The sequence below is a fragment of the Antrostomus carolinensis genome, unplaced genomic scaffold (genome assembly GCF_000700745.2).
Source record: "Antrostomus carolinensis isolate BGI_N321 unplaced genomic scaffold, ASM70074v2 scaffold8535, whole genome shotgun sequence".
NCBI classification, from domain to species: domain Eukaryota; kingdom Metazoa; phylum Chordata; class Aves; order Caprimulgiformes; family Caprimulgidae; genus Antrostomus; species Antrostomus carolinensis.
The window spans coordinates 14,144-27,961 of record NW_010314277.1 but is presented as its reverse complement, the minus strand read 5'-3'; the positions used below and the strand labels follow the sequence as shown (position 1 = coordinate 27,961).

Below are 13,818 nucleotides of genomic sequence, written 5' to 3'. Positions count from 1 at the left end.
GTTGTCTGTGTGCTGAAATTACTTACGCTGTGGCCACTGGTGTCTTGTCTCCCTCTGATTTGCACCATGGCTCCAACCTGGGAAGGTGCTATCAGAAGTTTGCTCACCTCCACATGAAACATGCCAAGCTCCATGTCTGGATGAAGCTCCTGCAGGAGTGCCCAGGACAGGCTTTCTTGCAAAATCAGGAGAGAAAAACTTATCCCATGCAGCTTAAGATATTCCATAATGCAGTCACTGCTGAACTCAGATAGCATGGAGGACACTGTGCTCAGGACAGGCTGTGGGCTTGACCTCATGTCTTCCTCCACCCCAGAAGAGTGACCCAGGCTTTCTTGCAAAATCAGGAGAGAAAAACTTATCCCATGCAGCTTAAGATATTCCATAATGCAGTCACTGCTCAAACAGTAATAAGCCAAGAGAGCTCTCTCTAAGGTGTGATTTTTTCCTCAAAGAGAAAAAACCAAAACTATTCTTCTCATAATATTTTGGTGTACCCCGTGAGGTCAGGAACCAGCAGGTTATGCTCTGGGGAAGGCCGTGGCTTCCAGGGTACCAGTGTGAACTGGAGACGGGACTGTATTCTGCATGAGGATGGACCAGAGAGGAGAGGGCAAAAGGGCAAAAACCTTTTCATTTGTCTCTCCCTTTACGGTATTGTCCTACAGATAGCCCAGCCCATTCATGTTCAATGGGTTAAACTGTTGAAAACGAAAAACCTTCCATATTTACTGGTGTAGTCTAAAAATACCCTGATTCTGCTGACAGCAAAGCAACCACAGGCTCCATGGGCTCTCTTTCCTTGCCCAATACTGTGTGGGTGCCCCAGCCAGCTGACACTGCCCTAAGTGAGAAGAGATGAGTTGAAAGAGCAAGCTTGGCTTTCCATCCCCTCCCAGCCTTGCTGCACATGGTGCCTTCACTCCCAGCTGCTCCAGAAAGAAAAACCTCAGCTCCCACCAATCCCTCTGCCCAGCCCCTGGTTCTTGCTGGCTCTGGGTGCCAGGGGGCTGTATGGCTTGGACAGGTGTCTGAGGTGGGCCCTGATGCCCCGTCAGGCTGAACTAACAGACTCCTTAGGTAGCATAGGACATCTTCTCTCCACCACCTCCCTGCTGTCCCTGTAGAGGCTGTATTAATTCGCAATTTAGAATAATCCCAGATTTCACTGTGTTTGGGGGTATTTTTCATTGGGGAGATATGCTTCATATAATTTACTGATGTTATACTGGCATAGCTGTGGGGGGTTTTAGTTTACACCTGCACACAAAGTTAGCAGTTTGTGATTGCTGGTTATACTCACAGCCTGAGATGTTTTTGGACAGCTGATTTATTTGGCCAAGATCATCCCAGCCGCAGTTTGTGTACTGGGTTTACAATTGCTCCGCTATAGGTATTCAAGCATCTGAATGCCTGGTCAGGAAGGGACGTGGTTCGGTGCCACAGCTCTGACACAGCCAGGCAGTATTCACAGATACAGCTTGTTTGCTTGCCTTCCTCCTCCTCCTCTCCACTTCCAGAGGCAAACACTTCCATATTCGGCAATGTGTAACTACGATGGCTTCTTAAGGGGAAATCATCTACCTTGACAAGTGCATTTAAGATTCTCTTGCTTCACATTTTAAAGCATATCTGAACCAGAGGAAAAATCCTTCCATCTTCTGTCTGCTGACATGTCTCAGGTCTTGTATTTAAAAATGCCAACAACCTCTCAAAGATTAACTAACCATAATTAATAAAGAAAATGCACTGACACTGGAAAATGAATTGGCTCCTGTGAGTAGGCAAGTGGCCTGAAGAGGGAATTAGAAGCCAAAATTAATGAGATTTTAATCCTAGTTTCTGTGTCAGTTCCCTGTCCAGAGAGGGACACTTAACTGCTTTGTCTGCTTTATTCCCTTCTGAATGGGACTAGACATTAGCTTAGTCACTGTGGTGTTTAGGGGATTAATTAGCTAATTCAGCATCTCACTGTAATGATGTAAAAATCTTAAAAGCTTCACTGGAAGGATTTGAACCCGTAGCTTAAGAATTATTGCTCACTTGTGACCTTTTTTGTAACGCATCTTGGAAGAGTTAAAGGTAAGGCAGGAGGTGAAGATTTTCATTTTCATTTTAAGGAGAGACATGCATTTCCATTTGGCAGGATTTCTCATCCTGATGGGAAAATGTAAACACCCAGTTTCTGATCTTGCCTCAATCCATATTTAATCTCAGAGAGTGCTGTGGTGTAACTCTGCAGAGAACAGTTTCAGGAAGCATGGGGGAATATTCCAGGCTTCTTCTGCTTTGGTGACACTATAAAGGAAGTACAAGATCGATGAAGCAGGGCAGAGATCTCATGTAGTCCCACATGGACGACACAAAAGAAATGGAAGACAAAGCCCCAGAGCAAATCACAGCCTTTCTTTTAACAAGCAATGGGGAGATTTATACAACATCCTTTGGGATTAAAATGATTTCCCCTTTTCCTCTGTGCAGACCCTTTTCTTTTGGTGGATAAGGGGATGAAACCCTGCCTGTGAAAGCCAAACAGTCAGAGGATGAAGCCCAGGGTGGGTTTCTCACCCAGGAGAAGGTGCTGTCCCTCTCCCTGCAGCGATGCTCTGCCACAGGGCTGCCTCCCACCACCCCAGCAGCCCTCACCCACTCCCCTCCACCGCCGTGCCGCTCCCTGCCCAGCTTCACGTGCAGCAAAGGGAGCGGGTGGGAGTGTGAAATCAGATCGAGCCAGCGGCAGGAAGATGAGCAGGGTTTTAGGAGCTGGTGGAGTGTTAGGAAGATGCTGGAGTTGAAGCCTGCAAGAGGATGGTGAGATTAAAAATAGGCTGTAGCCAGCCTTCCCCAGCATTTCAGCATCTTAACTGCCTGTTATCCTCATGACCTACTGAAGAAGAGGCAGCAATGGGAGAGATTCTCTCTTCCACCACCCTGGCTGTGCAGGACAAAACGGTAGTTTCCTCCTAAGCAGATCCTTCTGCTCTCTCTGTCTGGTGAAGTCTTCTGGAAGGGTGTAAACTGAGGGTTTCCTCCCTGTTTTCAGTCACACCAAGGGAGTCCCTCCTTCCCCTGAGTTCAACAAGGCACTGTGTGCACTGAAGATGAATTCATTCATTCACACCTTACAGAGTGTTTGCAGGCTTCCATCCTTTGATAGAAAAAAGACCAATTTTTGTAGAATCCACTGGACATCATGCTGTGGGATTTTTAATTTAAGACATTAATTAAAGAAAGCATTTCACAGAACTACATTATCCATTAAAATCCACATTACACCTTTGTACCTACCTTAGCAATGCTGAATTTATATTAAAAAAAAAAACAACCCAAAGACAATTCATAATTATAAGAGGTGTTGAAATGCATACTTAGATCATGCAACTGAATCTCCTGGCCAACAGCTTGTGCATTATAGAGGTCAGAAACAGTTTCTTCTCCTCTTTGCCCATGCTATATATTTCTGCAGGTTGGTTGTGGGACAGACAAGGCTTCCCTGAACTGCAGGTTTCAGCCAACCATGGGCCCAGGACATCTGCTGCGAATAAATGATCAGGCTTGTCCAGTCTGGTAAATTCAGGAAGAATCTTTGTAAAGGCAGTGTAGTTGTGCCGTGGTGTAGGGGTTTTTTTGTTTGCTTGTTTTTGTTTTCTCCAGCTTTAACTTTCATACATCAACAAGATCCTGCATCTGAATTGTGTTAGGAAGTCTGCAGGGTGTTTGCAAGTTTTGTAAGCTGGTCTCAAGCAGAGCCAAGGGCTGCAACACCAGGTTGCTTGGCTCCAGTGCTGATTTAGCTGCTTCTGCTTTGTTAGAACATGCTCTCAGGCAACAACTTGTGACTGAGGAAAGCATTGTGCGAAGATGCAGTGCCACATTAGCACCCCCTTTTTTTTTTCTTTGTGTGCTCCTTCTAGAGCAGTGTTTGTCAATAGCAACAGGCTGCCAGACTCATATAGCTTTCTAGAGCCAGTCCTGTTCTAACTCTGGGTGAAATTTTCCCTTTTAGAGTTTGTGTGTGTTAAATGTTCTCCCCAAAAGAGAGCCACCAGGCAGAAAAAAGGTAGACTGGTATTTCCACAGACACGCAGCACTCCCTTGTAAACAGCCTACAGTGCATAAGTGGTTACTGTTGGGTAGGGGGAAAGGAGCCAAAACCCAGAGAGTGTTTTTTCTGTCCTGGTTTTCAAGCATAAGTATCCGTGTAATTCAATGGGAAACAGTTCAAGTGAGGTGTGGCTGTGCCTCCATTTGTCCTCCTGTAAAGTGTTTCCAGCTTTTCAGCACTGCAGTGGGAGCACAAGAAGTGCAATGCTGTAAGAAGTGGGTCTAAGGAAAGGAATCTGGCATGAAGCCTTGGCTTTCACTGGACATTCTGTTGCTACTCTCTCCCTAGGAACATTTGTATCCGCTTTCACCGTGCTGTGCGGAGCCCGGACTGACCTCCCTGACAGGCACATGTGTTGTGTCTTCTGGCTGAACATTGCTGCTGCTCTGATTCAGATCCTGACGGCGATTGTGATGGTTGGCTGGATTATGAGTATATTTTGGGGGATGGACATGGTCATTCTCGCAAGTAAGTACAGCACACTCACTCCCCTCCCGACTTCTCCTCTCCATGGCCGTGTTGCTGGGTCCCAGCTAATGCCCCTGCAAGCCATCAGACTGCACTGTAGGGAAGTAGAGCCACAGGATGGGTCTGCAAGTCCATGAGAAACACAGTAGGCAGAGGAATTGCTGGGAGGCAGTTGGGATGGGCCCTGCGTCACATCTGGAAGAACCTCCCATCCCACCACATGGGTTAAGATCTTCCTTTCCCCTTTATAAAATGGAAAGTGCAGGAAGGGGTGAAGCCCCCCAGCACTGTGAACTCTGCTGTCTGGAGCCCCTTCTGCCCTGGTCACATCCACGTATGTGTTTCAACAAAAAAGCCTTTTCTCCCTCATGACTCTGGCTGCATCTCTCTGGTTAGTGAGACCTTCCTGTGAGGCTGGTTCTGCTCCCAGGGAGCATGCAGGGCCACCTCTCCCCAGAAAAGCCCTCAGGATGCTCCTGGACCCTCCCCTTCCTCCCCAGAGTACATTTACCCAAAGGCTTTTTTTCATGTTTCACAACAAGTTCTCAGGCTGAGCAGGACTGTTTAGCTACTCCTAGAAGGATCTCCCCTACACCCTTTAAGGAACCTTCAAAACAGTAGTCTAGGGGAAGAAGAGAGGAATCTTTTTTTCAACATACCCAGTTAGTATATATTACCAATCTAGAATATCGGCTCTGTAATTTTATCTGCTAAAGACTTTTACTGGTATACAAGTTATATCATATCTGTATTATATCACAGAGATTGAAGGTGACAGGCTCGCCTCACCTTCAAAACCATAAGCAGCCTACAACTCAGGGTGCTGACTGCATCCCCAAGACCCTACTCCCTTTCCAAAGGCTGGCAGAGGTTGGTGGGCATTGCCCCAAAACAAACAGGTCTGAGATCCTTCAGGCTGGCAGGGCAGGCAGTTCTCACAGCAAGGCTTCTCCCAGAGAACATCTTACCAGCAACGTTTGCTCTTTGGTGTGAAAGGGGCTCCACTTTGTCATCTCCGCTGATGACATCTGTGGCTGTATGACAGAAGAGGAGAGAGGAAATTGCCAGGCACCTGCCTAAAAATGAAATGAATGAAATTGAAAAAAACCAGCAGGAAACCAGTGCACATCTTCAGCTGCCAAACCCAGGGGTTAAACCCTCTCACGAAACCACCTACTAATTCGTGAGCCACTTTCAATTTACAGGCTAAGGGCAATCCCCATGCAGAGCAAACAATCGATATTAAAAACTTGAACATAAGCGAGGCAAAACGCTTTCCTCGAGATGAAGGCAGCACTGCCCTTTGTTTTTTCCTGCAAACCACTTACCACGTTTCCTTTTAGATGTACCAACAGAGCAGGGGTAGGCAAAGTTATTTCTGAGGATAAATTGTGAATTGGTGTACATCTGTGATATGTCTTTAAGAACCTGCCCAATTTGTGTGTAATCTCATAATCGTGTGTTCATAATCATACGCTCTTCTGCTATTCCTCTGCTGGGCAGCCTCCATGTGCAGCTCTCTGCCTGGCAGGACCCAGTTCTGCAGTTGTGGGGAGAGGCAGCAGAACGCTTGTCCAGATAAAGAGCTGCAGTTGAAACCATGACTTGCTTTTCCATAGTCCTGTTCATGTATGTCCTCTGGGTAGAGGGGCTGGGGCTCGGGTTCAGGAGGGAGTCCTGGGTCTTAATGGTTTTCCAGTTTGGTTGCTGGGGAAAACCATACAACCCTGAAGCTGTTCCCCGCACCTGGCCAGACCCCACCAGTTTGGGAGGCAGAGTGTGGGTGAGCAGCACACGCTGGGGATGCTCAGGGCAAGAGGTCCCTGACCACAGTGACAGTATTTCATCCTAGCCCCTCTGGTGGCAGGAGAGAAGGGTAAGAGGAGTCAACGTGTTTGATGTTAACCAGCTATATAGCATCCGACAAGTTGCAGCCCTTGGCAGTTTCTTGCTGTCTCATTGAATAGCTGGGTTTTAAGTTTACTTACCATGCAGAGAAAATAATGGCTAAATGAAGCAGCTCTTAGTTGGTGGAGAATAAAAGAAAAAAAACTAATTTTTCAATCAAAACATAGAACAAAAGTGATTAATTGCTCCCAGCTGGATCAAACAGCCCTGTCAGACCCAAAATGGTTTGTTTTTTCACATTTTGTTTTCATGTTCAGAAAAAAAACCCCAAAAAGTAATAACTTAAAAAGGAAGCAATGTTTCAAATGCTAGAAACAAAACATTTCATTTAAAAACACTGCCAGGAAACAGCTTGCTTTGGTTGGGTTTTGTTTGTGTGCAAACAAACTCTTCCAAGCACTGGACAGAAATTGTGCACTGTTGCAACTTGAATCTGCACACAGGTGGGAAATAGATAAAAAAATACAAAACTACTGCCCACCTCTAGTCTTCCTCACCTTGAAATGGCCCATTCCATGCGTCCCTGTGAGGGTGCCATACGATTTTGATGGGCTAGAGACTGGGTATAAGTGGTGGTGTCCAAGCTGGTAGGTGGTAGCAGTGAGGAGAGGGGTGGGAAGCAGCCAGGGCTTGGGGACTCAACTCTGGTGTTCCCTGAGGACCGAGTCCCTCGCTCCCTGGATCAGGGCCTGCCTGACCATTAGCTGGTAGAAAGCTGGATGGGAAGTAGGGAGGCTTGTTGCAGTTTTTCATCTTCTAGTGCTAACTCTCAGCCGTTAAAAGGGAAAGCCTGCTCCGAGGGGAGAGCTTTGGGGATAATGTCATACTGTCTTTAACAAGGAGAAAAGAAGAATTATAGGCCAATCAGATATACTTCAATTCCTGGAAGAAGTAATCAAATAAGTGACTTGCATGCATTTAGAAAATAAAAAGAAACCAAGTCAGCCTGGGTTTGTCCAGAGCAAGCTGTGTCAGACTGGCTTGCTTCCCTTCTGTGGCAGAGAGATTCATTTTGTGAGTGGTGGCGGCAGTCAGCCATCCCTCCTGACTTTCAGGCGCTGACACCGTCTCACACACCGTTCCCATCAGCAAGCCAGGGAGACGTGGCCTGGGTGAAAATGCACTTGACAACTGTTCTCTAAATGCATTATCCTGAATAGGAAAGATATAAGGAGATGTGTGTTGAAAGGTGCCTTCCAAGTCCAACTCTATTCAGTATTTTCATTCATAGCTTGATGATGGACTGGAGAAGGGGCTTTCCAGCCCTGCACCACTGGCGGCTGCAAGGGTGGCAGGTACAGGGTGGGCAGCGTCCGGATCCAAGCAAATCGAAGAAATGGTCTGGAAAAAAAAAACTCAGTAGAGACAAGCCCAAGACACTAAGGAAGGATTAATCAACTGCATAAATACACACTAGGGAACAGCTTGTTTTTCAGAGGAGGATGTGGTGGCTGCAGTGAGTCACAAGCTGCTCAGGAGTACATTGCTGTGGAAGGAACAAACTGCCCAGGCAGGTAGGAGCAGAGCCTGTAGGACGTTACCTGTCCCCCTCACCTTTCTCAGCACATGTAAGTCTGCAGCGAGGCTTGTGGCCAGCTTTGGAGGCTGTACTACATGTGGACAACCTGGAGAGAGTCCAGAAAACCATGAGACAGCAGGCAATGAAGTTCAACAGGCTAGTAAACGTGAGAGGGCAGCAGTTTAGCTTAAGACAGACTTAAGTAAAAGCAGGAAAGATCTGTGTGGAAATTAGATGTTTTCCCTCCAGTAAAGTCAAAATGCTGAAGAGGTGGCATGGCAGGATCTGCCCTGTCAGTCACTGGAAGACCCCAAGAGCAGGTAGACCCACATCTGTCAGGAGCAAGGTGGGACATGGGAAGAGACCACCTGACCTCGAGGGGTCCTGTCCAGCCCTCATCTCCTGTAAGATGTCCTTTAGCTGGATATATCCCAGAAGGAAGATTAATTGAATGCAGTTTTGCTGTCACACTTAATTACTTTTGGCAGCACAATGTCATGGGGCATTTTCTCTGCTAATTCAAATGAATTGCCAGCTGGCCCCGTTAAACACCACAGATATTTTCTTTAAGCTGCCATATGGCTTTGGGAACCGTCCTTCACTTTACCTGCTGTCTGAAGGCAAAGGTAGATTAAAAGGAAGGACTTAATTCTTTTGCAAAAAAACATAATCAGCTGGACTCTCCTCTTGCTGCTGCAGATATGCAGCTGCCCTTGGTGGCTGGGCAACACGGCTGCACTCTGCTCTCCTCGAACCCCTTGTCACGGCTGTGGGGATGAGGCACGAAGCTGAGACAAAACAGAGCTGATGGGCTGGCCAAGGCCAACTGGAAAATGAGCCTCCTAAGGCTTTCTGGGCAAGTTTCCCTCTGCTAAAGGCACACCTTGTGCCCAGCCCACGCAGCACATGTCTTCATTAGCTGCGTTGTGCAGAATGAACACAGAGGAACGGCCTTTCCAGTAACTCCCTAGCTGCTCAGAGCTCATTATAGAAGGATTTGTGCTGTTTCTTGACATAAATGCCACAGAAACCAATATAGTACCACCACGCTGAGCTGGCACAGGGGACAGAAGTCAGGAACTATATATCAGAGCATTGTTTTGCCTCTAATGAACTCAACCAAGAAGTCGAGCCTGGTTTCTGAAGGAAGCCCTCGCTCAGCTTCTGGCCTCTGCATTAACAACTTGTGTGGCTGCGCCTATGACGGAGCAAAGGCATTGTCACTTTTGGTTTCACAGGATGTGGACTTCTGCTGCAGCCCCTGCTTCTCAGGCACCTGAGACTCAGGGACTGGTTGCCAGACAGTAGTCAGAAATTACCTGTAATTGCGGTGTCCACTTGTCACCCCTTTGCTAATGACAGTGCTCAGACCTTGCCAGAAGCAGTGGCAGATGATTGCACAGTTATTGTATGCTTGGGCTCTGAGGGAATTTGGAAAGCATCACCGAGCCTCTCTTCTCTGCAGGGCCCCTGCTAGCGCAGGTAACACAGCTGCCCTGGGAAGGAAAGGGAGCAGAGAGCACTTGAGAGACTCGGAAGAGAACAACATCATAAAACCAGCTGGTAACCCTTCATGAGATGAAGGAAATTCTGAGGACAAATTGTCCCCTTAGATCCATCGTGGTTTTTTAAAATCTAAGTAGAGCCATTCCCCAAACTGTGTCTGAGGAAAGTAGTTAAAATACCCTTTTTGTGCAGTTTCCTACCAAATGCTGTGGTAGGGTAAGTTCTTAAAATATTGTAGGAATGATAAATACCATCAGAGTTTGCAGCACCCAGTCAGGCTGATCCACACCATGGGTACAAGTTATCTGCAGGAACAAGCAAACGCAGCAGCAAAACTGCCAAAAAGCTGTCAGGTGTAGTGTTCCCAGCTCTTAGGCCTGACCAGCATGCCACGTGCCATCCAGTACACCCTAACATCTTGTTTGCCACCTTCCTTCAGTGGTTCCCCTTCAGTCAAACCCATGACATAGCAGTGTCACGGAGGAAAGCGTTTGTGGGAGCATTGTGGAAGCATTGCTCAGAGGTGTTAGACCATCCAGCCTGTCCGGCTCAGGGCTGGTAAGCTGGAAAGCAACAGAGGATTCCCCCATCCTCTTTAAACAAGAGCCCCAAATGAAAGAATCCACTTCAAGTACTAGGATTTTAACTAATGTTTAGCCCTGGTGTGAACGTCTGATGGTAGAGCAGCTGTTCTCTGTTTACTCTGCAGCCCGAATTTATTTGTTCTTTTCTGGTTGTCCGTGTTTTTTGGATATATCGTCTACAGTTACATTTCTCCCTCTCTCTTTCTTTCATGTTCCTTTGCCTCCTTTTGTTCACCATCAAAGTTTCACAAGGTAAGTTTGTTTCTGTTCTTCCTCCTCCTCGTGCCCCATGGCAGCTCCCCATGGAGAGCAGCAAGTGCTCGGCTGGGACAAGCCATTTGGGATTCACTTTGGCTGGTGCTGCCCACTCCCAGCTCGAGTCCAGCCCTGTGCCTATACGTGTGTGTGTGTCCACCCGTCTCTGTGTCTGTCCTGTGGCCACCCAGCATTGAAATGCCCCCAGGCTGCTCCAAGGGCACCCTCAGAGCTGGGCAGGGACCCGTTTCAGCCTCGAGAGCATCCCGAGACCACCCTCTGCATAAACCCAGTCCTGGTAGGATACCTGTGCACAGACTGGTTTCTTTTTGCCTGAACCTTACTCACAATGGTTTACAAAAGAACTGCAATTTCAGTCAAACTCGATTAAGTGATTTTGTGCACAGATACTCAGAGAAATTTAATTTTGACCCCAGAGCTGTCTGCTTTACAGAACTGCACCTTAACTGCATTGCGGGTGTACTAACGTAAAGCTGCTTCATACAGAACAGCTATTCCTATGCAAGAAAGGCAATCATTATTTTCATATACAAACTATTTCATAAGTTAAGTCTGAAATATTTTAATAAATAAGTTTAGCATAGGACAGGTCATCTTTTGGCTTACTTTGGTCAGTTAAAGAGAGTTACAGGCTCAGCCACTGTAACTGCCTTCCAGCTAGCTTCAAAACCAATAGCAGGACTAGAAGGATTTCTATTATATCTTAATAGAAGGCATAGCTACGCAAGCAAGTTACTGTAAGCATAACCTAGCTTGCTTACTTTAACTAAGGATTTATGGCATACCCAACTCTCTGGTCCATGCAGTTGGTTGGGGGTTTTTTTATTTTACTGTGCTCCCTAAACAAATTAAACCGATGCTGTAGACAAGCCCATATTACAGGTTTCCATCCAGCTCATCTTGCCTTCAGAGCTGACTCATACTTAGAACACAAATGCGTAAGAAATCATCATTTTTCCCCCTAGAAAAAGCTGTTTGGAAGACGTGAGAGTCTTTCTGTTCAGCTGCACACGATGGGCAGCAATGCCATGCAGGGTAATACGTTACGTGCTGGTAAGTGTCGTTAATCGCCTCCTCTGTTCCTTATGCTCATTTAGCTGCAGGAGATCCAGACTGCCAATGCTGGATGAATGCATGGATTTTTCCAAAGTACAGCAAAGTTCACTTGCTAGGGCAAATTCTTAGTTCAGCAAAAAGTCCCTTAAAGATAGGGGCTGTGGCACCTGCTGGTGTTTTGTGTTCAGCTTTTTTAAGGGACTTACAAAAGCTTGACATAAGGGTTGGAAAGAAATATTAAAAAGCATCAATGGAAAAGTGTTTGAAAAGCTAAGCACTCTTCTGAAGATGTGAAATTTCAGACTCATTTGAAATTCAAAATATAAAAATGACAGGCTACTTACATTATTTAAACAAAGGAAAAAACCTCCTGATTTTTAAAAGGTTTCTAGTTGAAAGATCTTCACTATTGCAGGCAGTACAGGCAAGGGTGGTTGGTTTGCCTTTTTAAAAAGGAGAGCCTTTACATTGATACTATTGTAATAACAATTCCAGCTTCTCTTAAAAAGAAAGCAGGTAAAGCTTCTGGTGCAGTCATTGCCACCACCTTGGAAAGTGTTAAAAAAACCCCAGTATTTTTCTCGTTATTCGTTGGCAGCACAAGAGCTGTGGGTGCTCTCCTGTGCCCTTCCTTGCCCTAGCTCCCTGGGGGAAGGAGCTCTCCCCTATGGGATTTACAGCCTCCTCTCAACCACTACATAGGGGATAGCAAATGAAGTGGGGTCCCAGTCCCCGAGGAGCTGTGACAAGCAGCAGGACAGGCTGCTTTAGCCCTTGCAGCAGCCATGTGGCTGCAACACAGCACAGCCCTGGTGTCAAGCATGAGCCAACACAGAGCCCTGCTGAGGGCTGTGCTGCCTTGGTTGGGCATGGTATTAGACCCCATGGCTGGGGGAAGAGGAGAAGGGATGGAGGAAGAGGGATCCAGGCAGTTTCCCAGTGTAATTGGTTTTGCTGCTGGAAATCTCAGTTTTCTCCAGTCCTCCAGCCAGATGGCTGCTGTGTCCCAACAAAAGCACCTGGAATTCTGCTGGGCTGGAGCAAAGCAAGTGCATAGCAAGGCAGGGGAAATATCATCAGGGAAAGGGCCCATGGAGGCATCCCGAGGTCTGTGTTTGAATTCTAACACATCACCTGTGTTTAAAGGCATCCCCCTTCTCCTTCAAGAGATATTTGTTCACCTCTGCAAACTGCAGTGAAAATTGGTTGCTGCTGGAGAGCTCTGTTAGCAAAAAGCCAGCACAGGAACTAAAAGGTAGATAGAGGAAACCAGCCTCCTCCTACGTGGCAGTCCTCTGGAAGGATGATGTTCAGATGTAGATCACAAGTCGAGATGTGAGTGTATCAGACGCACGGCCAGTAAGCTGCCAGCTCAGTGACTGGGAACAGTGGTGTCTCTGGAGCAGTATATAAGCAGAAATAGAAGTATACATTTCCCCCACACTGCAGAAAAACACGCTCCGATACAGAATAATTTAGGTAGAAAAATACACTATTTCCATGAAGGTTTTAGGTTCTTGGGCTGCACTGGAACTGGTGGCTGCCAGTACCTACTGTGCCTTTATAACCCCTTCAAGAAGAAGTGCCTCTGCCCATGCTGGGGCCAGTGGCTGGCAGGCACCGCAGCGGCAAGGCCAGCAGCCGCATCGCCGTGCCCAGGAAGGGGGTCGCACCCCATGGCTGCACGGGGCTAAAGCAAGGTAGGGCGGCTTGCCAGGCTGAGCCTGCCCCGGGGCAGCCCCTCCTGTTCTCCCATGTGGTTTGCCACTCTGGGTAAGCCAGGCTCGTGGCTCGCTAGAGCCTCGCCAAAGGTCCTCGTTAGGAATTATCACTAATCATGTTCCCTTCCCCTCCCTCCTCACAGGCTACAAGGAACAGGGGATTCCACAGCAGCTGTAGTGGCTGGGACAAGTATGGTCAGAGAAACACGGCGACAGATTTCCTTTGGCAGCTGTGAGCCACGGACCTTCTCATTACCCTTTGTCTTTCTTCTTCTTCCTTTTGTTTTGTTTCCTTCTGTTTGAACCTGGTTCACCTGCCCGTCCAGCGGAACGGAGGTGCAGAGCAGCTGACGGAAACTTGCACTGATCCCGTTGAGCAGCGGAGATGGGGCAAGCACGGCGTGGGTTAGGACTGGCCCCAGCCAGCACATGGTGGGCGGCCGATGAGGAGGAGGAGAGTACTGGGAGAAGGAGACAACCCTGGCGAAGGTGGCACCTGGGCAGGCAGCTGAGCCAGGGGAGCGGGAGATGCTGTTTTCTCTCTCCTCCCAGGGGGAAGTAGGTGAAGACGTTCTGCCTCCTTTTTACGCTCACCATTAAAGGAAACCGGCTGTGAACATCAAATGCCAAGGAGCTATTAATAGATATATGTACAGTATGTAACAGCAAACCAGT

The 13,818-nt window shown here is 47.4% G+C and overlaps 1 protein-coding gene across 1 annotated transcript; it reads left to right on the top strand.

Annotated features, from left to right (window-relative positions):
- Positions 1 to 4,393: 4,393 nt before the first annotated feature.
- Positions 4,394 to 13,321, top strand: STUM (stum, mechanosensory transduction mediator homolog; the record flags this gene model as incomplete). Its single annotated transcript, XM_010167593.1, has 3 exons — positions 4,394 to 4,573; positions 10,334 to 10,342; positions 13,287 to 13,321. Coding segments are annotated over 3 exons (224 nt in total), but the record flags the coding sequence as incomplete, so codon positions are not given.
- Positions 13,322 to 13,818: the final 497 nt, after the last annotated feature.